General features: G+C 46.8%; 1 protein-coding gene across 2 annotated transcripts in view; it reads right to left on the reverse strand.

Moving 5' to 3' along the window:
• Positions 1 to 27719, reverse strand: part of LOC137631777 (endoplasmic reticulum membrane-associated RNA degradation protein-like) — a 275307-nt gene that overhangs the window by 19370 nt on the left and 228218 nt on the right. For both annotated transcript variants that reach the window (XM_068363736.1, XM_068363735.1), the window contains one exon: positions 25097 to 25239. In XM_068363736.1, the coding sequence (XP_068219837.1) occupies positions 25097 to 25239 (143 nt within the window). The remainder of the gene's footprint in view (positions 1 to 25096; positions 25240 to 27719) is intronic.

Consider the following 27719-nt stretch of genomic DNA (forward strand, 5'->3'; position numbering starts at 1 on the left):
AGGTTTTGGGTCAAAGCTTGAAGAAAAAATAGGAGTACAGCAGTCATTTCTTATATTCCACTGAAGACCGAGGGCTCTTTCCACATTAAGTTCATTATAGTCACAATCACATACTGTATTTAAGGATTTGTGAATGATCCTTTGGTGGGATTGACTTCAAACTCAGTTTTCTGTTTCACAAAACCTTTCCAGCTGAAAACCACAAATTTGAAAGTAATTTGTATCTTTCTTAATAATACAAACCTGGAGCTATTTATAGGGGATATTACTTTCTGCGGAGCTGAAAGATAAGCCATGAGAATTTTAGTGAGGGATAACCACCCCAGCCGCTAGTTAGCGGGAGGGTTTGGGTGTAGCCAGCTACTCCACTCACTCACACACCTGGGCTGAGCAACCACTTTGCTTTCTGGCAGGACTTTAGAAAGCAGACTTTCTAAGAGGACAAGGCTGGTGGGTCAATTTGTATAAATAGTTCCAGATTTATGTTTCGTTAGGAAAAATACAAATTACTTTGAAATTTGTCATTGGTTCCGTCACTAAATACAAACCCTACACTATTTATAGGGGATGGCTTACCTCTTAGGAAGGAGGAAGTTCGCGCCAATGGCTTTGGTATTTGACCCAGGCTTCTTTACCCTACAATATAGATTGTAGGCAGTAGTATCCCTGCCCTTGTTAAAATAGTTGTGCTCTGCACGATTACCGGCCTGCGCAAGCTGCGTGTATGTGATAATAGCAATGTGGCCTGTCTAGTAATAGGAACTTGAGTTATAGGAACACTGAGAGTATTGAAACTTTACCCAATAGTCCCCCTTGCAAGGGATATTGAGGACGCAACAAGTATTATTATTTCTATACTTAGGATACACAAGAGAAATGGATCTAAACTGCAGAGAGGTGAGGTCAGCTGTGTTGATAACTGTGGTGCAAATTTCCCAAAGGGGGAGAAGGTGAAGGAAAGAAAGAAGCCAGTAATTCTACTCACTCACCCCAGACTAACCTGGGTAACCTCAGCCCTTAACCCTCTGATACTTGTCCATCAAGGAGCTTGAGGCGTTTTAGATGACTTGTTGTGCAGCCAGCACAGGACCAATGGAAAGTGTATCCATGTTCTTGTGGGTTACGTCTTCAGGTAGTGGGCGGTGAAGGTCGCCTGATGCTTCCAGATGCCCGCTGGCAGTACCTGCGCCACAGAGTAGTTCTTTTTTAACGTCAGAGACATTGCAATGCCCCTGACGTCATGAGCTCTGGGTCGCCGTTATGGAGGAGGGTTAGGAATAAGTGCAAAGTCCCTTACTCTGCGAATCCATGACGAGATTGTATTTTTCGTGACTTCCCTCTTCACCTTCCCGTACTTATAAACAATGCTAACTTGCTGCTGTTCTTTCAAGATAACAACTCACAGGGCAAAGTACCAGTTAGTCTGGATCTTCGGTTACAGAACAGACTCTCAATCCTGAAGGGACCGAATCTAGGATCCGATACCCTCAGATTTTAAGTCTTAGCAATAAACTCAATGACGAAGCTGAATATTACATCTCCCAATCCCCTTGAATGGGAGATGTCGTATGATAGACCATGCAATTCACCGACTCTCTTAGCCGAAGCCAAGGTGAGTAGAAACACCGTCTTCAGGGTAAGGTGGCGATCTGTTACCTAACATAATGGTTTGTAGGGAGGACCCTTCAGGGACTGGAGGACCTGAATCCCATTCCAAGGAAGAGATCTAACTTCCGACCGGGAACAAGTAATCTCGTAACTCTGTATGAGAAGAGAAAGTTCCGAGGAGGAAATATCTACTCCCTTCAGTTTAAAGGCAAGACCGAAGGCTGAGCGGTAGCCCTTTGAATGCCGAAACCGAGAGAAGCATTTATTCCTGAAGATGTACAAGAAACTCCACTACTGGAATTGGTGCATCGAGGAGAGTGATACCCCATCCACGACACCACAAAAAAAAAAAAAAAAAAAACGGCCCCTTCACCTGGTACACTGACTCTGAAGAGTATCTGAGGTGTCTAGACACCCTTTCCGTAACTCATTGCAAAGAGCCTCTCTGAGAGAAGAGAGAAGAGGTGCTGGACACTCTCCAGGCGTGAAGTCAAAGCAAAGCTACGGCTTTGTGAAAGATGTTGGCAGTAGGTAGTAGGTTGGCAAAGGCACAAGCCACCTGTTGAGATACTACCACTTGAGAATTATAGGGACCTTTAACTGGTCAGACAGTACTACACTGGATCCTTCTCTCTGGTTATGGCTCATTTTCCTTTTGACTATACATACACCAAATAGTCTAGCCTATACTTTACATATTCTCCTCTGTCCTCATACACCTGGCAACACTGAGATTACCGAACTATTCTTCTTTGCTCAAGGGGTTAATTACTGCACTAAAATTATTCATTGGCTACTTTCCTCTTGGTAAGGGTAGAAGAGACTCTTTACCTATGGTAAGCAGCTCTTCTAGGACACTCGAAAATCAAACCACTGTTTTCTAGTCTTGGGTAGTGCCATAGCCTCTGTATCATAGTCTTCCACTGTCTTAGGGTGGAGTTCTCTTGCTTGAGGGTACACATGGGCACACTATTCTATCTTATTTCTCTTCCTCTTGTTTTTTAAAAGTTTTTATAGTTTATATATGAAAGATTTATTTTAATGTTGCTACTGTTCTTAAAATATTTTATTTGATCATTAATTAATTCTCTTGTAGTTTATTTATTTCCTTTCCTCACTGGGCTATTCCCTGTTGGAGCCCTTAAGCTTATAGCATCCTGCTTTTCCAACTATGGTTGTAACTCAGCAAGTAACAATAATAATACAAATGTGGGTTTTTGAGTTGGTTGTGTCGTGGAGGAAGCTCCCTCGGAAGCTCCTTACAATAACTGCGTGATGCCATAGTGAAGCTATTAGTCATTGATAAGTTCTTGCTTATCCGGACTTGGTTGAGGACTTTTCTCATCAGACAGAACGGGAGAAATGCGTACACATCTATGTTGTCCCGCCGTTGTTGGAATGCATCTTGCCAGAGAGCCTGGGGGTCTGGCACTAGGGAACAGTACAGCGGGAGCCTGAAGTTCAGGGCTGTTGTGAATAGGTTCACAGTCGGGGAACCCCACAAAGTCAGGATTTTGTTGGCTACTACTGTACAGTAGATGATTCAAAGACCACTCGGAGCCCACTATCTGAGTCGCTCTGCTCAGACTGTCTGCAAGCACATTCCTCTTGCCCAGAATGAAGAGAGCAGATAGGGACACAAAGTTGTCTTCTGTCCATCTGAGTATCTCTACTGCTAGATGGCACAGGGGCTGCGAGAGTGTACCGCCTTGTTTGTTTAAATAAAATACTACCGTGGTGTTGTTGCTCATCAATACTAAGGAGTGCCCCGTCAGGAACTGGTGGATATGTTGAAGGGCAAGGAAGGCTGCCCTCATCTCTAAGGTATTTATATGCTGATACCTTTCTGATTTGGACTACAGGCCAGAGATGGTGTGGTGCAGCATGTGGGCTTCTCACCCATTTTTTGAAGCATCCAAAAAGAGTATCAATTCTGGGGAAGGGACAAGAAAATCGACCCCCTTACTGAGGTTCTCGTCTTCCAACCACCATTGGAGGTCTGTCTGTACCTCTGGCTCCGGGGAATCGATGGCCTGATTCCAAAGGGACTTTAGACACCACTGAATGGATCTCATCATAAGGCAACCATTGAATACTAGATGGCCCAGATATGATAGGTGGCTTAAGAGATGCAGCCAGCTCTGGCCTGGTAGCTTTTCTCATCTGATGGAAATGCTTTGTGCCGTATGGTGTTTATTATCATACCGAGGTATACCAGTCTTTGAGAAGGTAGCAGCTGAGACTTCTCGAGATTTATCATGATCCCCAGATTTTGGAAAAGCCTCAGAAGTTTGTCTTGGTACTGAAGAAGGGTCACCACCGAATCTGCTAGAATCAGCCAGTTGTCCAGATATCCTAGGAGACAGATGCCGATTCTGTGAGCCCAAGATGACACTAGGCGAACACTCTCGTAAAGACCTGAGGTGCCATGGAAAGACCGAAACTCAGCACCTTGAATTGGTATTGTTTCTGGTTGAACTCTTAGATAATTCCTGGAAGATGGATGGACTGGGATTGAGAAGTATGTGTCCTTGAGATCCAGTGTATACATGAAGTCCTGCAGTCTTATTGCTTGTCTGACAGTGTCGGCTGTTTCCACCTTGAATGAGGTTTGACTGACAACCCTGTTCAAGGCCGAGAGATCTATGACTGGTCTCCAGCATCCAGACGCCTTTTTCACAAGAAAGAGTTGACTGAAGAAGCCTGGAGACCCGTCAAAGACCTCTTGAAGAGCACCCTTCTCCAACATGGTCTGAACTTTGGCCGAAAGGGCCAGCTCATTTGCGGATCCCTTTGCATAGGGTATTGGGACTGGATCCCAAGTCAGTGGAGGGAGAGATTGAATGAACAGGATGCGATACCTTGAACGACTCACCTCGACCGTCCAAGGTTCTGCCCCAAGCTGCAGCCACCGTAGCCAGCGGTTCTGCAGGCGTCCCCCCACCACGTGGACATGTGGGAGGATTGCCTGTCTTAGTGGGATCGGCCTCTGTACCCCTATCTTCACAGAAGGACTTCAAACCTCTACGGCTGCCTCGAAAGGACTTGTTAGACACATTTGGGCCCTGATGTCTTGGGCCCCTAGCCCTATTCGTCTGCAGTCTAGAAGAAAAATGTCTCTTTTGTGGAGGAGGTTGGTATGGTCTTAATGACAAGGCCTTTTGGAGAATGGAGTCCTGATTGGAATTCCTCCACTATGCATTCGACATCCTCCAACTCAAATAGAGAGCTCCCCTCGAAAGAAGAGTTTCTCAGCCTAGAAATCTTGGCCTGCGGGAGTTGCCGATGTTACTTTTCTATGATAGAATCTGTTCTCTTAAGAAGGGCATTCGCCCAATGGTTCACAGCCTGGTGGGAGAGGAAATCGATCGGCCTGGTGCCGGACAAGAGGAAGGTTTACATCAACCTCCTTGTGGACTCACAAGACCAGTCCTCAGATTTGACCAAGTATCCCACAGATCCCAACCAGAGGTTAAGCTATGAAGTAGCCTTCATGGCATACTTCACAACTCTATCGAGTTATCGAGAGGCAGAGCCAAAGGAGGCTCATTCAGGATTTCACAGTACCACCTCTGCTGCACAAACTGCAGCAGGAGGAGTTTAGAAGAAGAGCTTGCTCGGAGGGAAGCAGAGGAGCCTGTTGCTTGCGAAATTGCCTTCTGTCTGGTGCTTTTCAAGCCTTTTGACCAGGGCAAAGCTGCACTGGTCCTTGGTGGTTTTTGAGTGCGTAGACCTGGTCCAAGACTGTGTCTTTACCACCCTGAGAGGTTCTAATGCAAGCCAAGACCTCCCAGAAGGCGTGTTCCGACTCCCTCTGATGTGCCTCGTTGAGTTTAGGGCTAGCAGCTGTGGGTAAAAAGTTGCTCTCTAGACTGAATTGCTTATTCACTTCCGAGCTCACATCCATTGGAGCCCAGGGTGAGTCAAAGTCCTTAAGGTAGGCCGTTGGCGTACCAGGTGAGACTTCCCTCTGCCTCTCTTGCTGAGGTGCAGAAGCTCTTGCCGAGGACATTGGGATCCTAAAGAGGTCCTTCAGCTCCCTGTCCTGGGGCAAGAGTTCCTCCATTAGAGAAGGCCTTCCAGTCTTTTCTATCCTGAGAGGATGTTGTTACTCTCTGGATAGAGGAATCCCGTCATGTTGAGATGGTGGGTGAGCCTCCCTTGGAACCACCTCTATCGGATAGAGGCGAAAGTTATCCGTCATCGAGATTGTCCTGTCCTCCCTTCCTTTCCCCCTTCGGTTTAACTGGTGGAACCGGAAACTGCAGGGGACTCCTAGGATTCTCTGTGGTACTTTCCTCCTGACTCCTCTTCCAAGGGGAGAGAGATCTCTCCTTATAAGAAGGTCGCGCCAAGGTAGAACCTTCAGAAACTCCTTCTAGGATCAGCAGGAGGAGAGGCGCCGGGAAGGAGAGCAGGCATGAGAGGAATCCTAGGCATGCCACCCAAGAATTGTAAATGGAGAATGGCCCCCGTCACAGCCTCCCTCATTGGAGGAGTGGAGAAGAGAAATGGAAAATAGGGGACTGAAGATAAGCAGGAAAAAGACAGTATTTAAGATTGAAAAATGGCGAGAATGGGAAAGTTAGTTTACAAGGAGAGAGATTGAAGACAGTAAAAAATTTCAGGTATTTAGGATTAACAGTTACAGAGGATGGTGATCTGGGGGCAGAAATAAACCACAGAATATAAGCAGGATGGAAGAATTGGAAAAAAATGCGTGGAGTACTATGCGACAGGAGAATAGGGGTTAAGTTGAAAGGTAAAGTACACAGGACAGTTGTGAACCGGCAATGATGTATGGAGAGGAGACGTGGGCAATAAAGAAGATAGAAGAGAAGAAGATGGATGTGGCAGAGATGAGAATATTGAGATGGATGTGTGGGGTGACAAGAAGAGATAAGATACGGAATGAGGTAATTAGGGGTACCACAGGAGTTAGAAAACTATCAGATAAGATCCAAGAAAGTAGACTGAGGTGGTATGGTCATGTTATGAGAAGACATGAACAGTATATTGGGAGTTGAGTAATGGAAATGGAGGTATAGGGAACGAGAAGGAGAGGTAGACCAAAGCCAAGGTGGGTGGACTGTATCAAGGATGACCTTTGATCAAAGGGATTAACCAGTGAGGAGGTGTGGAACAGAGGTAGATGGAGAAAGCTGACCAGAAACATCGAACCCACATAGAAGTGGGAAAATATGTAGACAGAGAAGAAGACCCATGGGGGTTTGCGACCTCCCGATGAAATGGGAGGGGATCCTTTGGGTGGCCAGAAGCCTGGTTCTTAAGACTCCTTTCCTGCAGGCAGGACAGGCTCTGGTCTACCCGTTGGTGGGGTTGCTGGCGTTGACACCTCAGAGTAGTAGAACACTTTGATGATTCCTTGAGTTTATCCCCATGAACCCGATCTAATGGGTAACGATCCCAGGGGGGATCAGAGCAGTCAGTCTCGTGAACCAATGCGGGGGGTGAAAGACGAGGACGAGAACGGAGAGGTGGCAATACTAGCCGGTTCGTGGCAGGTGAATGCTCATGCGGCTGGCAAGACTGGTAAATGTCCCGTCTAGACAGAGGGTTTCCCTGAGCAGGGATACGGTCTCTCTGCACCAAAAAAGGTGACTGTATCTTGTCCGAAGATGATAGGCAAGAATGTGTTGAGACCAGATTGGCTGGTGACTGGTGACCAGTCGGGAAGTGACAAGGCCAGTCACACGACGCTGTTCTGTCATAATACACTGCTTCGTTGTACAACGCTATGGTACAAAAAGCAGATTTAAGGATATGAGATCCCGTGGGATCGTCAAAGTGAAAGCTCGCAGGCTGCACGAGACATGAGCCCGAAGACTCGGGGTCACAAGAACCACAAGGTTCAACATAACGAGGACCCGAATATCTGAAGTCAAGAGAGCCCGCGGGCTCAGCGCTACGAGAACTCAAAAGTTCGAGGTCCTGAGAGCCCAAAGGTTCAGCACGATTAGAGCCCGAAAGCTCAAGGCCACGAGAACCGAGGGGTTCGGCGCAACGCACACCTGGAGGTTTTGAGGTATGAAAGGACACAGGCCAAACATAACTTAAACCTGGAGGCCCAGGGTCTCATGAGCCCGAAGGCTCAGCATGACGCAAACCTGAGGGTTCTATGTCACGAGAACACAAAGAATCATTGTCACGTGGGCCCAGAGGTCAGGTTTCATGAGAGCCCGAGGGCTTAGCATGACGAGAGTCGAAAAACTCAGTGTTACGAGAGACTGCAGGCTCAGCGCATTGAGGACCGGAAAGCCCATTGTCACGAGAGCCCGAAGGCTTAGCGTAACGGGAGTCACGAGAGCCCGAAGGCTCAGCGTAACGGGGGTCATGAGAGCCCAAAGGCTCAGCGTAATGAAGAACCGGAGGTCCAAGGTCACGAGAGCCCGAAAGCTCACAGTAACGAGGTTCACAAAAGCCCGAGGGCTCAACTTAACGAAAGTAATGAGAGCCCAAGGGCTCAACGTAACGAGGGGCACGAGAGCCCGAAGGCTCTACACAATGGGAGCCTGGAGGCTTAGGGTCACGAGAGCCCACAGGCTCAGGGTGATGAGGAAGGACCCAGAGTTACAAGAGCCCAGCAGCACAATGTAACGAGAGCCTGAAAGCTCGAGGTCACTTGAGACTGAAGGCTGAGCATGACCATCATGAGATCCCTGTGAGACTAGAACCCAAAGATTCAAAAGGGGGAGGAGCACGCACAGGTTGACGAGGGGTCAGAAACTTCTTCACCAGATGAACCCCGAGGGGGAACGTCAAGTAGGATCCTCCGACGAGGGAAACTGCGCAGGAACAATAAGCTCATGAGCTTTCTCTTGGGAAAGGGGGGAACAAACTCTCAAAGGAGGAAATTGCCTAGGACTAAGCTCTACCTCCGCCATAGGGGGAGAAGCCTAGACGTAAGTCACAAGCTGGTCACGAGGAAGTCTCTCTTGCAGACGAGAGAGATTTTCTCCTGAAGGAGGAACTTGCCTATGACTCTGCTCTCTCACCGCCCCTGGGGAAGATGCATCGTCTTCGGCGTCAGCCACAGAAGACCAAAAGTCGAAGTGATGGCCAACAGGACCTGTGCTCACAGGGGAAGGCTCCACCTCCGAGGAGGTAGGAGTGCGCTTCCAACTGAAGGAGTTCAAGCAGAACTTCCTTCGAAGGGGCACCATCAACACCCAGCAATGGCTAAAACCATAAGAGATCAGAGATAGAGCAGGACAGGACCGAATTGCTGGGGGGAAAGGTACTGTCCCTCGTCCCACAAGGTTGACCTGGAGTCAATGGGGCTGCGCTGCTACTCGGTCATTCCCCTGAGAGGACCGGCAGAAGAGCAGCTTCAGGAAGAGATCAGGGAATTAAAGAAGCCCGAGATTACTTCAAATTCAAGGAAGACGCTGAAGGCGAAGAATCCAGCTTGGGCTTCTTTTTCCTGCGCCCATACTTCTCCCACTGGGAGGCAGAATACTCCCTAAACTCACTACAGATGTTGTCCCAATCACACCGAATGGTCCCAGCAAGCCAGACACAGCAGGTGAGGGTCCGTCTCTAGGGTGGACATGAAGGTAGCGCAGGAGCAGCCTTCAGGACCAGGTCAGTTATGCACGGAACAAGAAGGTACACACACACTGAAAAAAGAAAAAGAATAAAAGTATCATTTAAATGGCTAGTCTGGCGAGAGGGAGCAGCAACCACCGCTTTCTCCTGAGCCAGAAAGCATAAGTGGTTGCTTAGCCCAAGTGTGTGAGTGAGTGGGGTAGTCGGCTACTCCCACCCATCCCGCAAACTAGCAGTTGGGGTGGTTATCCCTCGCTAAAATTCTCAAGGCTTGTCTTTCAGCTTCGCCGAAGGTAATATCCCCTATAAATAGCATAGGGTTTGTATTTAGAGATGGGACAAACAACTGTTTTTTCAAAGCTGCAGTAACATCTTTCAAAAGTCTTAATACCTTGCTCTTCTGAAGGTACAGACTAAATAATTATCCATATAAAAAATTGGTCTTGATGATGTGCTCTACTGTATATCTGGATCATAATTCTCCTTTGCATGGTCAGTTGCAGCCCTCAGAGTATAAATGGCTATGCTAGGTAATGATACTACTTCAAATATATGTACACCCACGATGCTCTTTAATTTCACCACCAAGCCACCATAAAAACCTTAGAAGTTTGTGCTTACCTTTGGGAGCCTAAACTTAGTAGAACATGGCTTTTATGTTATTAATTAAAATCTCCCTTTCTAGACAAAACATGGTGAGAACTGCAACCCAGAAATTCATCATATCAAGAGCTTGCATTAATTTGCCATTACGGAGACTATCTTGGTACTTAGCACCACAGTCAAAGACTGTATAATGAGGAAGATACCATGCAGACTGTTTATAATCTGAATGCTCCTCTGAAACCTTATTAACAATCCTCCAAACAACAATTTATCAACAAATTCCACATAATCTTGATAGTACTTTACATTTAGTCTCATTTTCCTTCTTTGCTACTGTGCTCATTTCACCGCCTGTTCTCTATTGTTTATTAAGTTAATTTTATTGGTTCTAAATGGTAAGGGAAACCAGTAGTATACCCCAGGGAATTGAATGTTTTCTAACACTTCTTTGAGGAACTACTAATCTTCTTGAGACAGACCATTTTCATCAACACCTCTACCAACATCTTTCTTACTAAAGTCTCTTTCAAATATTTTGATTACAGTTGCAGGATGAATAGGCTCTTTTTCCAAATCAATTTCCAGATGAACAACATGGTAACATGAAATACTTTTCTTCTCTTAAGAATACTGTACTTGAAATGTAGAGGGGCACTAACAGTTCATGCCATTATGGTAATGAACTGTAAAGGATACCTGACCCTTTGCTGTTAGTAACTCTAATGGTTGCATAGTTTCGCGGCACTTACTATCAATCAACAAACTTATCTCTAGACCTATTCAATAAACAGGAATAAAATCAGCAATACTCCTTATAATGGCTAACTTTTTCAGCAATTCTGGTTTTGATATATATTGATGACTCACAGGGATATCTTGACAAGTTAAGTTTTCAGTAGATCAACAGTATTGTTTCGTTTCATATCTGTATCACACAAATTGTTAACTGCCTAAGAATTCACAATATTTTCACCCTGCATTATCAGGAATTTTAAACTGGTTTCTGTTCCAATTGTACTTATGTGCTCTTGCACTCTTTCCGTGATAAAACAATCAATGTTGCCATAATAAAAACAGGGCATAAGTGTCCACAACCTTGTGGCCTTTCTTATACACATTTAATTGGAGAATAACCTGTAATAGTGCACTTACTTCACTGACTTGATTGGTAGTACATGTGTTAAAAATAATTTCACTTGCTACTTTGCTAGATGAGTTCAGTCACATGATGTAGCTTAAATCCTTCAATATGCAAAGATATGGGATGCCTCTTACAGTATGTCTTACACTGCTTCCTTTTCAGACATCCTTTAGAAGTATGGTTGTGACTAAAGCATCCAAGAGCACAACTTTCTCTCCTAAAGGAAATAAATTTTCTCTCTACAGTTCTTCTAAGCAAAATTTCAACAATCATCACGATCACAGCTTTTCTTGCACACTGAACGTGACTTTTATACCTCAGACATTATCAATGTCTGTTTATTGTCTTGTTACCATTCTGCCTTAATAACAAAATTTTAACTTACATTCTTTTGTTGAAGGTCTGAGTTTGATGCTACCAGATTTGTTTTTAGGCTTTTGATTAGTATTTTTGGAGAATAACAAAATTTCTGAATATTAGGTCATTTGCTGTCTTTGGCTTTTTATAAATAGATTAAAATAAAAATGCAATATACCAGATCAGAGTGAACCTCTTGAGAGGTTGGGTTTGGAATGGCTCTATATTTATATTCTCTGCTTGAGACATAGCATTTTTTCTTCTAATTTTGATTATTATTTCTTTCTTCTACCTAAGTTTGAGTTCTTGCTATTCCTTCTCCCGCTTAAGTTGGAGTTTTGGCTCCTCCTTCTCCAACTTAAGTTTGAGTTCTTGGTCTTTAATCACTTTTGCCTTTTACATCACAGCTTTTTGCACTAGCAGTTCTGCCAGATTAGTTTTTTCTTTGAGGTGAGCAGATCTTACACTAGTTTAGTTCGACTGGACTCTGTCCTGCTCGTAGATGAGGAATAAAGGGATTTTGACGAAGGAAAAATCTATTTCTGAGGAGAGACCTGTGGCACCCGGTGAAAAGAGTCCTCCTTGTATATCTTTTCTGATAAAACCTTCCAATTATACCAGAGAAAGATAAAAGCATGGAATGCTGAGGTTACAACCCTCGCGCGAGCACCTTTTGGGTGTCGTGTATAAAGCAAAGGCGCGTGAAATCCACTATTCACAGGTTGTCTTCCATTTAGTTAATTCCTTCGTCAAAGGGATGGGCCGATAAAAAGGCCCTAGCCAACCCCCAGCGCCACACCACCCACGCCACGACGTGAGCGCCATCTGAACAACATCCTTCTTTTTGGAATCTAAAGTGTTGAATTGTTTTGTGGTGCTCTCGGTCTTTTTTATCAATCGTGGATTTATTTTGTCATGTCCGAAGCTCCATCTTCACACATTCCAATGTTAAGTACCATAGTTTGTTTTGACAGTTTTTTATTGTACCGGGCTTTTGTTTTATATCCAGTATAGTCTGTTTTATTATTCCCGTCTGGCCTTTCATGGCGGCCATTGTTTGTTCACTTGTTTGGGAATTCATCTTTGTCTGCCCGTTTAGTACTCTGTCACTTAGGTTCTTGGTTAAGTCCCTGGCCTTATGCCTTTAGAACCGTTATTATTATTTTTTTTTTTTTTGTGTATTTATGCTCATGGTACTTTTTGCTAGCAAGTCCAGCCTACGAACGAGATAGCGATCTAGCTTTGTATTTGTTTAGTACCCGCCCTAAAAGACTTTTTATATCAAGATCTTCAGTCAATTGTAATTCACTTTACTTTGACCTATTAATTTAAATCTGCTATAAAACCATTAATAAATATACTTTCTGAGTGCCTCTCACCTACTTTGCTTCATTACCTTGAATCATTTAAATGATTCACATACTCCTAAACTCATTCATCTTGAAAAACACCCAATTCACATAAAATTTCCATCTCAAACTTTACCTGATAAAGATTATCACATTTATCTATTAGTCTAGAAATCTCATTTCTTCTTTTAGTCACTGAAGAGAGTGCAGCAATTTTGGCATTTTTCAAATTTTGATTTCATCCTTTATCACTTCAATGAGACAGCCTTTACTAACTAACTACAAGCATGGCAACTTCACTAGATTCTTGCATTGTTAATCACATATTTCCTTAAACTAATAGTACCTGCCATTTTCTTTAAAGCTCAGGGATGAGAAGTAGAAAAAACACAAATACTGTTACTTACGCCTTACTGCAAAGTTATTCTGATGTCAGTAAACACTTTACCCCAACTTAAAACTTATCAAAGTTTAATAAATTGTGACATGAGTAACAGTATCAGTGTCTTTTCTACATCATCTCATCCCTGTGGCTTTAAAGAAAAAAGCAACTACAATATGTGTATGACAGATTATGCGGGTAATATGACAAATTCGGAGATAATTTGTATTTTTCCTAACCATACAAACCTTAGCTATTTACATTGGGGTTTACCTTTCGGCGTAGCTGAAATGACGAGCCAGTAGTTTTCAACGAGGGTTAACTACCCCCGCGCTAGTTAGCGGGGGTAGGGGAAGGGGTAGCTTGCTACCCCTCCCCCCCCACACACCGGTGATTTGCTTCACTTCACTTAGAGGTAGGACTTGACTTGGGGGCCAGGGCTGGTGGGCAAATATGTGTAAATAGCTAAGGTTTGTATGGTTAGGAAAAATACAAATTATCTCCGAATTTGTCATTTGTTCCGTAACCGAAATACAAACCACGCTATTTACATTGGGTGACTTACCCCTTAGCAAGGGTGGAAAGTCCCCAGCCTTACTGACTTTGGCTTTGCCCGGGGGCTCCGCCTCCCAGTGAGTAGCATTTGAGAAAAGGAGCCCCTGCACCTCACAAGTTCCTTGCTTCGCTAGGAACGAGTGGCCTACATAAGTTGTGTGTGGAGGAAAGCGTGACTCGTCCTATGAAGTTGACCTTTAGATAGGAATCTAGGATGGGATGTTCCCAATACCACCTCGTCAGGGTATAGGGGACGCGACAGTATTAAACTTAATACTAGGAGCACAAGGAAGCATGGGTTACCTGCAGAGGTCGAGGTCAGCTATGCGAAGACCAGGATGCTGCTTCCCCAAGAGAGGGGAGAATGAAGAAAGAAGTAAGGGTCAGACATACTCTTTCATTCACGCAGACTAAAACCGGGTAACAACGCCCTCAACCTACTACTACTTGTCCATAAAGGAGCCTGAGGTTAGACCAGCTGTTGTGCAGCCATCACAGGGCCGATAGAAAACGTATCGAGGCTCCTGTGGGTCACGTCCTGCAGGTAGTGGGCTGTGAAGGTCGTTTGACGCTTCCAGACCCCAGCTTGAAGCACCTGCGTCACAGAGAAGTTTCTCTTGAAGGCCAGGGACATAGCAACGCCCCTGACGTCATGTGCCCTAGGGCGACGTGACAGAGAAGGGTCTGGATTCAAGGCGTGGTAGATAACCCTTCGAATCCAAGCTGAGATGGTATTCTTGGTGACCCTCCTCTTCGTCCTGCCTGTGCTTACAAACAATGCACGCACTTGGGGACCAACTGCAGCTGTTCTCTTCAAGTAATATCTCAGACACCTCACTGGACATAGTAGCAGCTGGTCTGGGTCGCTTGTTACAGAACGGAGACTCGCGATCCTGAAAGAGTCGAACCGTGGATCCGGCACTCCAGGATTCTGAGTCTTGGCAACAAATTCAGGGACGAACCTGAACGTTACCTCCCCCCATCCCCTTGAATGGGCGATGTCGTACGAGAGACCATGAAGTTCACTAACTCGCTTGGCCGAAGCCAAAGCGAGTAGGAAAGCCGTCTTCCAAGACAGGTGGCGATCAGAGGCCTGGCGTAATGGTTCGAAGGGAGGTCTCTTAAGAGCCCTGAGAACCCGAACCACGTTCCAAGGAGGAGGTCTCACTTCCGACTAGGGGCAGGTAAGCTCATAGCTACGTATGAGTAGAGAGAGTTCTAGCGAGGAAGAAATGTCCACACCTTTCAGCCTGAAAGCCAAGCTTAAGGCTGAGCGATAGCCTTTCACTGCCGAGACAGAAAGGCGCATTTCCTCCCGCAGATATACGAGGAACTCCGCTATTGCTGGAATAGTGGCATCGAGTGGAGAGATACCTCTCCCACGACACCAACCACAAAAGACTCTCCACTTTGCCTGGTAGACTCCCTCAGAGGACTTTTGCAGGTGCCGAGACATTCTCTCCGCAACCTGTTGCGAAAAGCCTCTCTCCGTGAGGAGATGCTGGACAGTCTCCAGGCGTGAAGCCGAAGCGAGGCCACGGCCTTGTGAGGGATGTTGGAGTGGGGTTGTCTGAGTAGCTCGCGTCGTGGGGGAAGTTCTCTCGGGAGATCCGTCAGGAGCTGCAGAAGGTCCGGGAACCATTCCGCGTAATGCCATAGCGGAGCTATCAGTCATCGAACAGTTGACCGATAGTCTGGTCCTGTTGAGCACCCTTCTCATCAGACAGAACGGTGGGAAGGCGTACACGTCGATGTTGTCCCACCATTGCTGGAGAGCATCTTGCCAGAGAGCCTTGGGGTCCGGGACTGGGGAGCAGTACAGAGGCAGCTTGAAATTCAACGATGTCGCGAACAGGTCCACGGTCGGGGAACCTCACAAAGTCAAGACTTTGTTGGCTATCTGAGGATCCAAAGACCACTCAGTACTCACTATCTGCGAAGCCATGCTCAGACTGTCGGCGAGCACATTCCTCTTGCCTGGAATGAAGCGAGCTGATAATGTTATCGAGAGGACTTCGGTCCACCTCAGAATCTCTACTGCAAGATGGGATAGCTGCTGCGAAAAAGTACCTCCCTGCTTGTTGATATAAGCCACTACTGTGGTGTTGTTGCTCATCACCACCACGGAGTGACCCGCCAGGGTCCGTTGGAACTGTTGAAGAGCTAGAAAGACGGCCTTCAACTCTGGCAGGTTGATGTGCAGGTACTTTTCTGATTCTGACCAAAAGCCTGAGGTCCTCTGGTTCAGAACGTGCGCCCCCCACCCTTCTTATGACGCGTCCAAAAACAGTGTCAATTCCGGGGGGGAGGACGAGAAGATTCACTCCCTTTCGCAGGTTCTCGTCGACCAGCCACCACCGCAGGTCCGTCCGTTCCAAAGATCCTATCGGGACCTGTACGTCCGGGGAATCGGATCCTTGATTCCACCGGGACTTGAGCCGCCACTGCAGGGATCTCATCCTGAGGCGGCCGTTTGGAACCAGACGAGCCAGGGAGGACAGGTGACTTAAGAGATGCAACCACGATTGGGCGGGAAGCTCTTCTCGCCTGAGGAAGGGTTCCGCCACCCTCCTCAGCCTTGCTATCCTGTCGTCTGATGGAAAGGCTTTGTTGAGATTGGTGTCTAACAACATACCTAGATAAACCAGTCGTTGGGACAGCTGCAGAGAGGACTTCTCGAGGTTTACCACGATCCCCAGATCCTGGCAAAGACTCAGAAGCCTGTCTCGGTGTCGAAGAAGGGTCGACTCCGAGTCTGCTAGAATCAGCCAGTCATCCAGATAACGAAGGAGAAGGAGACGGATGCTGTTCCTGTGCGCCCAAGATGAAATCAGGGTGAACACTCTGGTGAACACCTGAGGTGCTGTGGAGAGACCGAAACACAGCACCTTGAACTGGTAGGTCTTGTCGTCTAGGCTGAATCTCAAGTACTTCCTGGAAGACGGATGGATTGGGATCTGGAAGGACGCGTCCTTTAGATCCAGTGTGCACATGAAGTCTAGAGGTCTCACCGCAAGTCTGACCGTGTCCGCTGTCTCCATACTGAACAAAGTTTGCTTGACAAACCCGTTCAGAGCCGAGAGGTCAATGACAGGTCTCCAGCCTCCAGACGCCTTCTTTACAAGAAAGAGTCGACTGAAGAAGCCTGGGGAGCCGTCGACGACCTCCTGGAGAGCATCCTTCTTGAGCATGGTCTCGACTTCTGCCCGAAGGGCTAGCCCCTTTACCGATCCCATGGCATAGGAGCTCAACGACACTGGATTCACTGTCAGGGAAGGTTGAGATGTTATGAACGGGACGCGATAGCCTTGGCCGATCACAGAAATCGTCCAAGCATCGGCCCCGTGTTGCTGCCACCTGTGCACGCAACGTTGAAGGCATCCCCCACAGGTGGACACGCCGGGGGACTGCCACTCCTAGTGTTTGCGGCCGCGGCCGCTCCCTCTAGGAGTCTTGCCTCCCCTGGAGGACTTACTGCCCCTTTTGACCTTGGCTGGAAAGGGCTGGGGCTTAGACACAACTTTCTTAGCTGCCGGTGCCTGCTTTGGTGTCTTGCGAGGCTGCTGCTGCTGTTGCTGCGGAGCTGGAGGCTTATAGGGCCGAGCTGTAAGGGCCCTATGGAGGAGGGAGTCCTGGCTAGACTTCCTCCATCTCTCAGCCGTTCGCTCCATATCCTGGGGCTCCAACAGATTCTCCCCTAGGAGGGAAGCATGTCTGAGCCTACAGACATCCACGGCGGGGACCTTCGGGTGGAACTTCTCTGTCACTGCATCACGCCGCTTCAATACCGAGTTGGCCCACAGGGTGGTAACCTGGTGTGACAGGAACTCGATGGAGCGGGTGCCTGAGAGTAAGAAGGTCTCCAGGGCATTCCTATTGGTCTCCTTAGACGAGTCTTCGGAGCGCAAAAGGATGCCCAGAGTCCCTAGCCATATATCCAACCATGAAGTGGCCTGCATGGCGCACTTCGCGACCTTCTCATGGCTCAGGATCTCCGACGACGAGAATGTCACCTGCCGGGCAGAGAGCTTCTCGAGAGGAACTCCCTTAGCAAGCTCTTCGACGGAATGATGGAGAGGAAGAGCGAGACTAGATTCCCCCAAGATCTCAAAATACCTCCTCTGCTGGAGACGAGGAGGTGGGAGGAGTTTGTTCCCGGCAGAGAAACGACTGGAGGAAGCAAGAGTTGCGAGTTGGGCATTGGCCCTGGCTCTAGCACTCTTCAACCCCTGAGACCAGGGCAGAGCCGCACTGGTCTTAGGGGGCTTCTGAGTACCGAACACCTGGTCCAGGACCGTGTCCTTGCCTTCTCGGGGGGCGATCACGGGGCCCATGAACCCGTTGAGTTCCCTCATCAGGCTCAGGACCTGCCAGAAGGCATGTTCAGACTCCTGCTGGTCTCCTCCTTGCGGACTGGCAGCTAAGTCTCCCGTCCCCGGAATCTCTTCCTGGGGAGATGCGTGGACGTTCTCCCGGGGCGCTGCTGGTTCCTGACGAATTCTAGAAGACGACTTCGGGATTGTCTTGGAGTCCTTGGGTTCCCTCCTGGGCGGGATACACGACCCCAACAAAGAGGTTCGGAAAGCGCCCTCCGCGCGAGACGATTCTCCTCCATGAGGAGACGACTCCCCCCTTGGTGCCCAGGGGGAGACTATCATCTCACTGGATTCATCCGAGGACGGAAAAGCCTCGTCCTCGGGAGAAGAAGAAAGCGCCTGCGAAGGGGATGGAGCCTTCCTGACAGACCTCTTAGGAACCAACTTCTCCCAGGGGGAAGTCACCATGAAGTCCACTCCTCTCCTTCTCTTCAGCGGGAGCGAGGCAGCTGTTGGCTTGTGTCCTTGATCGGCGAGTGCCGGCTTCATAGCCTTCACTAACGCCCGCATCAGAGGACCAAACCAAGACTGTCGCGACACAAACACAGAGTCCGAAATTCCCGCTGGAGGGAAGGGGATCAGGCGATCCTTCGGAGTGGACACCACTGGACCTGCCTGAAAAGGAAGGGGGGAAGAAAGTTGTACTGACCTCTCTGATGTGTCTTCCCTATCCTGCACAAGAGTCCTGCGCTTCGGCGGAGGCAATCCTGAGTGCGGTCTGGCGACACGCGTCCCTGCTGCTGTCGCGGGCTGCGAAACCCGACGCGAACGGCGATTGCGCGCAGGCGAGCGGTCACGCGGGCGTGCAGGCGAGTGGGCGCAAGGGCGCACAGGCGAACGAGCGCATGGGTGAGCTGGTGATCGAGCACGTTGGCGCGTCGGCGAGGGAGCGTGTTGACGCGTGGGCGAACGAGATTGCTCCGATGACCGCTGACGATGTTGTTCAGGAGACCTGTAACGCGTGGGAGAGCGATGGCGCGCTGGTGAACGCTGGCGCGTAGGCGAGCGCTGGCGCGCTGGCGCGCTGGCGCGCTGGCGCGCTGGCGCATGGTGGCGTGTTGGCGAGTGATAGCGCGTAGACCGCGTAGGGGAACGACCGCACGAGGGCGAGCTGACAGAAGGCGACCCATGTCCCTCCAGATCCTCTGGGCGACGGCACGTTGGAGAATGCTTGCGCGCAGGCGATAGGTCACGCGGGCGGTCTGGAGATCGCCGATGTTCAGGTGATCGCTGACGAGCTGGGGACCGTTGACGCGCAGGAGATTGCTGACGAGCAGGCGAATGTTGATGCGTCTGTGATCGCTGGCGAGCAAGAGGGCGACGCGTGGAATCCTGTGAGGGAACTGCCAGCGCGGGGCGCAGAGGCGAACGCTCACGAACGGGCTCAGGAACAGGAGGCGGGTGGGCGTACAGGTATTTTGGAAGTACGCGCTGGAGACCGCGAGCGTTGTTGCGCTGGAACAGGCTGACGAGCAGGATCGCGAGGGCGAGGAGAAGAGTCCTTGGCCAAACTAGAGCGCTCAGGAGACTTATGGCGCGCAAGGCGCACAACAGTAACAGCAGGATGTTCAGAGTCCTCAGGAGAGCGCTGGCGAGCAGTGGGGCGATGGTCATCAGAAACGCGCTGACGAACAGGAGAGCGCTGACGATCAGGAGAGCTCTGACAAGCAGGGGAGCGCCTGTGCGCTAACACTGCAGAAGGGCGCGCAGGGGAACGCTGGCGCACTGGGCGCTCAACAGGAACAACAGGCTGAAGGATGTCCTCAGGAGAGCACTGGCGAGTAGAGGGGCGATCATCAGGAGAGCGCTGGCAAACAGGAGAACGCTGACAATCAGGAGAGCGCTGACGAGCAGGGGAGCGCCTGTGCGCTAACACTGCAGAAGGGCGCGCTGGGGAACCCTGATGCGCAAGGGAAGAATCCCTTTGCCCCGAAGGGACCGTTGCCCGTCAGGTGACGAGGTCAGGCTGCTGGACATCTGCACCAGAAGCTGAAGGTCTGGAAGGCGTAGGAGACCGATCCCCAGAGAGGTCTAAGGAAGCTGGAGCTGCAGGCTGCTTACGGCGAGGAGAGTCCCCCTCGGAGGAAGGAGGCGAAGATTCAAAAAGGCGCCTCTTAGCACCCTTATAGGGAGACGGGAGGCCCTTGTGGCCCAGCGGACGGTGAGCCATACGGCGAAGGCGGCCACGAGGAAGACTGTCAGGACCATCAGTCCTCCGAAGGGGAGTCTCAGTCAAAGCACTCCCCTTAGAGGGAGGCTTGGCAGCAGAAGAGCCCGCGGGACTCCCTTCCCCCTTCGAAAGATGTACGGAAGGGAGAGGAGAGCCTTCAGCACCATCATCCACAACAGTACCTGCAGAGGATTGACCCGACCCGTCGGAAGCCTCTGCCACCACGACGTCGACGACAAACAGAGGATCTACCTCTGCTATCACCTGCGACTGCTTAACAGCGGCCCCTAACTGGACAAGGTCAATCAGGGCTTCCCTGGAGGGCAGGCGCTTAAGCCCCAAGGAAGCCCAAATCTGAAAAAGATCATCATTAGACAAGGATTCATTAGCAACAACCTCCCCCGGAGGAGGAGGAGGAACCGCCCCGCTATGGGAGGTGACGCCCTCTCCCCCAATCCAAGGTCGGGAAACAGAACTAGGGCCTGCGCTCCCACTCGGCGGTCTCTCCTTAGGAGTCGAACGAGGGGGACCTTCGGAGGAGGTTTGGGCGGCGAAAGGAGAGTCCCGAGAGCCTTCCTCCTTCAAGGCAACCCCGGAAGGAGAACGGTCTCTCTTGGACTTCTTCTTACGCCGGCAGCCAAACCTCTCCCACTGGGAGGCAGACCACTCCCTGCACTCACTACACGTATTCTCTTTGTCACACAGTCGGCCTCGACCCTGCGATCAAAGGGTGTGAAGATCTGTGTCCACCTCAGACATAAAAGTACCGCAAGGGCGACCGGCAATACCAGGGCACTTGCATATGGTGAACAATAAAGGGTGAGGCCAACTTCAAAACGCACACACACAAACTGGAAGAAAAAGCAAAAAAAGATTAAGGCTGTTAACGAGGACGATGGACAGACACGTCTGTTCATCGCCGGAGCCAAAAGTGAAGTGAAGCAAATCACCGGTGTGTGGGGGGGAGGGGAAGCAAGCTACACCTTCCCCTACCCCCGCTAACTAGCGCGGGGGTAGTTAACCCTCGTTAAAAACTATTGGCTCGTCATTCCAGCTACGCCGAAAGGTAAACCCCAATGTAAATAGCGTGGTTTGTATTTCAGTTACGGAACAAAATAAATATTGCAAGTGTACTTCAGTATATCAAGACCACCTCATAAAGAGTGCATTTCTTTTAGTTCTTACCGAGTAATGTCTCGCAGTAACCATGTAATATACATTTCAAGCTTCTACAAATAAAGCCAAAATTCAAATAAGCCAGCTTCCTTACACTTACCATGAATGAGAAATCCATGACAAAAATGTTAATAATACAATTAATTTACAGGTAAGCACTTTAGCAAAAGGCTAGGCCCACTGCCAGTAACTGTGGAAACTGCTGCTTTGCAGTTGGCATATTTAGTCAAAGGCTAGGCCAACCGGCAATAACTGTGGTTGATGACAGCAAGGGCATGCAATCGTAAAACTCCTCTGCCAAATTAGGAACCATGCCTGATACTAATAGAAATGTGGATGCGGCTAGGGCATCCCCTGTAAGCAGTGCGTATCGGGATCCCCCTACTAGCATGATAAATGGACGAGGGGTACTGCAAGGTTCATGACTGCGGCCAAAGTAGCAAGGTAGAATATGGGAAATCAAAGTGGATGCTTGGAATGTTGGTACACTAACAGGAAGATTGAGGGAGATAGTGGATGTGATGGAGAGAAGGAAGATAGATGTCTTGTGTCTACACAAAACTAGATGGAAAGGAAATGTAACTAGAGATAGGAAATGGGTACAAACTCTATTACAGCAGGTCGCAAGAGAGAAGAAATGGAGTTGGGATCATAATAGGTAATAACTGGAAAGAAATAGTTGTAGGAGTAAAGAAAATAAATGATAGACTTTTAAATATCCTAATGATAATAGGGAATCAGATAATAATTATAATCTCAGCATATGCCCGTCAAATATGTTGTGAGGAACAAGAAAAAAAAATATTTAGACAACAGTTTGAGGCTTCTATTAGCATAGTAAAAGTGGAAGAGAAGCTAATCATAGGAGCAGACACGAATGGCAGAGTGGGGAAGAAAAGGGACGGATATGAGGAGATGGCTCAGAGTTTTGAATCGGCATGTATAAATACTAGGTTTCAGAAGCTGGATAAGCATCTGATAACCTATGAAAGTGGAGGAGTCAAAAGCCAAATGGATTACAACGGATTTTGACGTAGGAAAAATCTATTTTTGTCGTCAAGTGGGTTACATATTGGTTAGAGAAATAGACAAGAAAATTATGATGAACTGTAAAATGATTTAGGGGGAAGCATGTGTTAGAGAGAGAGAGAGAGAGAGAGAGAGAGAGAGAGAGAGAGAGAGAGAGAGAGAGAGAGAGAGAGAGAGAGAGAGAGAGAGAGAGAGAGAGATCAAAGGCATTTAAGGACTGGAAAGTACGACAGACAAAGGAAGTAAAGGAACGGTACAGAGTGGAGGAAAAAGATTCTAGGAGGAAAGTAGGTATAGCTATTGGGAGAACAGTAGAGCAGTTAAATGAAAGGCTAGGAACAAAAGGAGAAAAGAATATCCATAAGATTTCAAACTTGAGGAAAAGGCAAAGACAGGATTTGGGGCAACTGGTAGTCACCAGGGACAGAGATGGAAATATATTGTATAGAGATGATGACACTAAGAGGAGATGGAAAGAATATTACGAGCAACTATCAAATACTGTACTGAAAATGAGAAAGAGGAGCTGGGAAAAGCACAAAGGTGGAGGGGCCAGTGATGGAGATACAAAATACTGAAGTGAAGTAGGCATTGAGTAAATTGAAGAATGATAAAGCACCAGGCCCATCAGAGTTTTAAACTAAAATGGTCAAGGTACTAGCTAAAGAGGGGGAAGAATGGATGCTGGATTTGTTGAGAGCAATATGGGAAGAGGAAATAATACCTAAAGATTGGGAGGAGTTTAATGGTATCTACATTCAAGCAGAAAGGTGACATCAAGACATAAGGTAAGTACAGGGGAATTAAACTAACAAGAGCATGGTTTGAAAGTTTTAGAGGGGGTACTGGATGAGAGGTTGAGAGAGATTGTAAAGATTGGGAAACAGCAGTAAGGATTAATAAGGAGGAGAGGGACTGTGGATGCCATCTTTATAGTGAGGCAGTTACAGGAAAAGAGACTAGAGGGAAGCCAGAAGCTCTTCTGTGCTTTTGTAAATTTTAAGAAGGCTTATGACAGAAAACCAAGAGAAGTGATGTTTTGATGCTTGAGGAAGAGGAAAGTCCCTGAGAAGTTGGTTAGAATGGTAGAGATAGTATACAAAAGAACAAAGACAAAAGTAATAACAGCTGGAGAAATAGAAACCCTTGAGGTTAGTGTTGGATTACACCAGGGGTCAGCATTAAGCCCGTTTTCAATTGTGTTGTTCCTGGATGAGTTAAGTGAAGGGGTCAGAAATGAAGAGTTGTGGGAGTTGCTATAGGCAGAGGATTTGGTAAAAAATAAGGAAGAATTACAGAGAAAGGTGGTACAGTGGCAAGAGACTGGAAAGGGGTGGATTGAGGGTAAATGTGGATAAAGACTGAAGCTAAGGTGAGCAGTAAGGAAGGTAGAGACAGGATGGCTATACACGAAGGTAGAGGAGCAGTTATAAAACAGGTGGAACAGTTGAGAGACTTGGAATCTACTATAAATCAGGAGGGAGGATGCGAGGCCGAAGTTGAAAATAGGATAAAAGCAGTAGGGGAAAGTGGAGGGAGGTTGCAGGAGTGTTATGTGATAAGAAACGGACAATCAAGGTAAAAGTCAAGATCTATAGCACAGTAATAAGACCAATTTTAATGTATGAATCAAACACTTGGGCTTTAAGACGAAAAGAGGAAGCAAAGCTTGAGAGAATAGAGATGAGAATCCTGAGGTGGATTATGGGAATATTACTTCTTGAAAGATTGGAAAATGATGAAATAAGAAGAAAAGCAGGGGCAGTAAAGATTACAGAGATGATAAGAATGTCACGACTGAGATGCTGTGGGCACGAGTTGCGAATAGACGGTGAGGAAGGAATGAAGAGGGCTTGGGAGGAACCTGTTATTGGGAAAAAATCAAGAGGGAGGCAGAGAATTAGATGGCGAGATAAGGTGAAGGATGGGGAGAAGAGGTTTGGTGGAAGACATTGGAGAGGGCGCATCAGGCAACCGACCCCTTAGTAGGGATAACGGTGGGGAAGAATAAGAAGACTGCAGCAGTACACACATTACTTATGATAACAAGTAACAGCCTATATACAAAATTAATGTAATAATATTTGGTATGTTACTGGAAAAGAAGGACACACTTGTCAACAAAGCTAGAAATTAGTCTTTGTGTTTTAATTGAGAATGATTTAGATACTTTACAATGCTATAATTATAATTTTCCTGTAATGAAAGTGCACCAAATTGAAAAATAAAAAAATAACACAACACTTATTAAGCACGAAGCTAGCTAGCTCATCACTTTCAACAATCTACCAATGAATGCAGACACCAAAAACAGAGAAAGTACGTGGGAATATATCAGACATGACCTTGGACTAATGAAATTAAGCAAAACCAACAAAATTAAAAATGAGGACAAAATAAATTTGAATTTGATTTTAGAGAAAATAAATTTGAGTAGCTTATCTTATTGATAAAAGAAAATTGATGGGCTAATCATTCACCACCTTACGCAATGAACTGGCTCAGGTGATGTAGGGGGGTGTTAAGTAAATTATTTACGGAAAATTTCATTTTTCATTTCATGGCTGAGAAACTCTCACCTTAAAGGATATAACTAAGCAAGGGTAATTGAAATATCAACAAACAATCTACAATAGCCCATTGAAAATAATGTTAGGGGCATTTATCAACTGCTCAATACCCTAAAATGGAATTAATACAAAATATTCTATTCTACAAACTTTAATTTAAATCATTAATGTATGATAATCTAAAATTCTAGAGAAAAATAAAACTCACCTCTTTTCCTCTAGTAGATCCAAAATTTTAGTCCATACAGGCATCATTACATCTGGCACTAGAGGAGACTGATAAATAATTTCTTCCATTGAATCCCTATTTGCACATGGTATCCTCATAAACTCATGAAAAAGGTCTTCTGTCTAGGAATAAAACAAGATTTTTATTGAATATCATAGCTGTCTCAGTGGCATTATTCTTTAATTGTATTAAGTTTTTTATAGTTTTCTAAATTAAATCTTTTACAGATGGGCATAACCTTGATAATTTTTGTTTAATGTTCTACAATATTTCTCCACTGTGAAAGAGGGATTCCTTTTTCTGCATCTGGACATTATAACACCCAGTTAGAGGAAACGGTTTCCTACTACAATTTTTAAAAAAGTATATGAGGAGCATTTCCAAATATCAGCACAATAAAAATGTTATTTTTATCAATAAAATAAATTTTTGAATATACTTACCCGGTGATCATATAAGCTGTCAGCTCTGCTGCCCGACAGAAAAACCTAAGGACAAAATACGCCAGCGATCGCTATACAGGTGGGGGTGTACATCAACAGCGCCATCTGTCGAGCAGGTACTCAAGTACTCCCTGTAAACACAGAACCAATTTTCTCCTCGGTCCACTGGGTCTCTATTGGGGAGGAAGGGAGGGTCCTTTAATATATGATCACCGGGTAAGTATATTCAAAAATTTATTTTATTAATAAAAATAACATTTTTCAATATTAAACTTAGCCGGTGATCATATAAGCTGATTCACACCCAGGGGGGTAGGTAGAGACCAGCATTACATGTTTACATTATTAAGAGCTAAGTATTTTGTATTTCATTTTAGCAGTTATTCAAAATAACAAACATAAAATAAATAAGTACCTGGTAAGGAAGTCGACTTGAACAATTACTCTGCCTTTTTAAGTACGTCTTCCTTACTGAGCCTCGCGATCCTCATAGGATGCTGAGCGACTCCTAGGAGCTGAAGTATCAAGGGTTGCAACCCATACTAAAGGACCTCATCAAAACCTCTAATCTAGGCGCTTCTCAAGAAAAGAATTTGACCACCCGCCAAATCAACCAGGATGCGAAAGGCTTCTTAGCCTTCCGGACAACCCAAAAACAACAATAAAAAACATTTCAAGAGAAAGATTAAAAAAGGTTATGGAATTAGGGGAATGTAGTGGTTGAGCCCTCACCCACTACTGCACTCGCTGCTACGAATGGTCCCAGGGTGTAGCAGTTCTCGTAAAGAGACTGGACATCTTTAAGATAAAAAGACGCGAACACTGACTTGCTTCTCCAATAGGTTGCGTCCATTATACTCTGCAGAGATCTGTTTTGTTTGAAGGCCACTGAAGTTGCGACAGCTCTAACTTCATGTGTCCTTACCTTCAGCAAAGCATGGTCTTCCTCATTCAGATGGGAATGAGCTTCTCGTATCAACAGTCTAATATAATAGGAAACTGCATTCTTCGACATAGGTAAAGAAGGTTTCTTAATAGCACACCATAAAGCTTCTGACTGTCCTCGTAAAGGTTTAGTTCGTTTTAAATAGAACTTAAGAGCTCTAACAGGGCACAAGACTCTTTCTAGTTCATTTCCAACCAAATTAGAAAGGCTTGGAATATCGAACGATTTTGGCCAAGGACGAGAAGGTAGTTCGTTTTTGGCTAGAAAACCAAGCTGCAAAGAACATGTAGCCGTTTCAGATGAAAATCCGATGTTCCTGCTGAAGGCGTGTATCTCACTGACTCTTTTAGCTGTAGCTAAGCAGACGAGGAAAAGAGTCTTTAAAGTGAGATCTTTAAAGGAGGCTGATTGTAGTGGCTCGAACCTTTCTGACATAAGGAATCTTAGTACCACGTCTAAATTCCAACCTGGTGTGGCCAAACGACGCTCCTTCGAGGTCTCAAAAGACTTAAGGAGGTCCTGTAGATCTTTGTTGTTGGAAAGATCTAAGCCTCTGTGACGGAAGACTGCTGCCAACATGCTTCTGTAACCCTTGATCGTGGGAGCTGAAAGAGATCTTTCCTTCCTCAGGTATAAAAGGAAGTCAGCTATTTGAGTTACAGAGGTACTGGTTGAGGATACTGATACCGACTTGCACCAGCTTCGTAAGACTTCCCACTTCGACTGGTAGACTCTAAGAGTGGATGTCCTCCTTGCTCTAGCAATCGCCCTGGCTGCCTCCTTCGAAAAGCCTCTAGCTCTCGAGAGTCTTTCGATAGTCTGAAGGCAGTCAGACGAAGAGCGTGGAGGCTTGGGTGTACCTTCTTTACGTGTGGCTGACGTAGAAGGTCCACTCTTAGCGGAAGAGTTCTGGGAACGTCCACCAGCCATTGCAGTACCTCGGTGAACCATTCTCTCGCGGGCCAGAGGGGAGCAACCAATGTCAACCTTGTCCCTTCGTGAGAGGCGAACTTCTGCAGTACCTTGTTGACAATCTTGAACGGGGGGAATGCATAAAGGTCTAGATGGGACCAATCCAGTAGAAAAGCATCTATATGAACTGCTGCTGGGTCCGGGATTGGCGAGCAATAATTTGGGAGCCTCTTGGTCATTGAGGTTGCAAAGAGATCTATGGTAGGTTGGCCCCATGTGGCCCAAAGTCTCTTGCATACAT

The sequence above is a fragment of the Palaemon carinicauda genome, chromosome 40, assembly GCF_036898095.1.
Source record: "Palaemon carinicauda isolate YSFRI2023 chromosome 40, ASM3689809v2, whole genome shotgun sequence".
Taxonomy (NCBI): domain Eukaryota; kingdom Metazoa; phylum Arthropoda; class Malacostraca; order Decapoda; family Palaemonidae; genus Palaemon; species Palaemon carinicauda.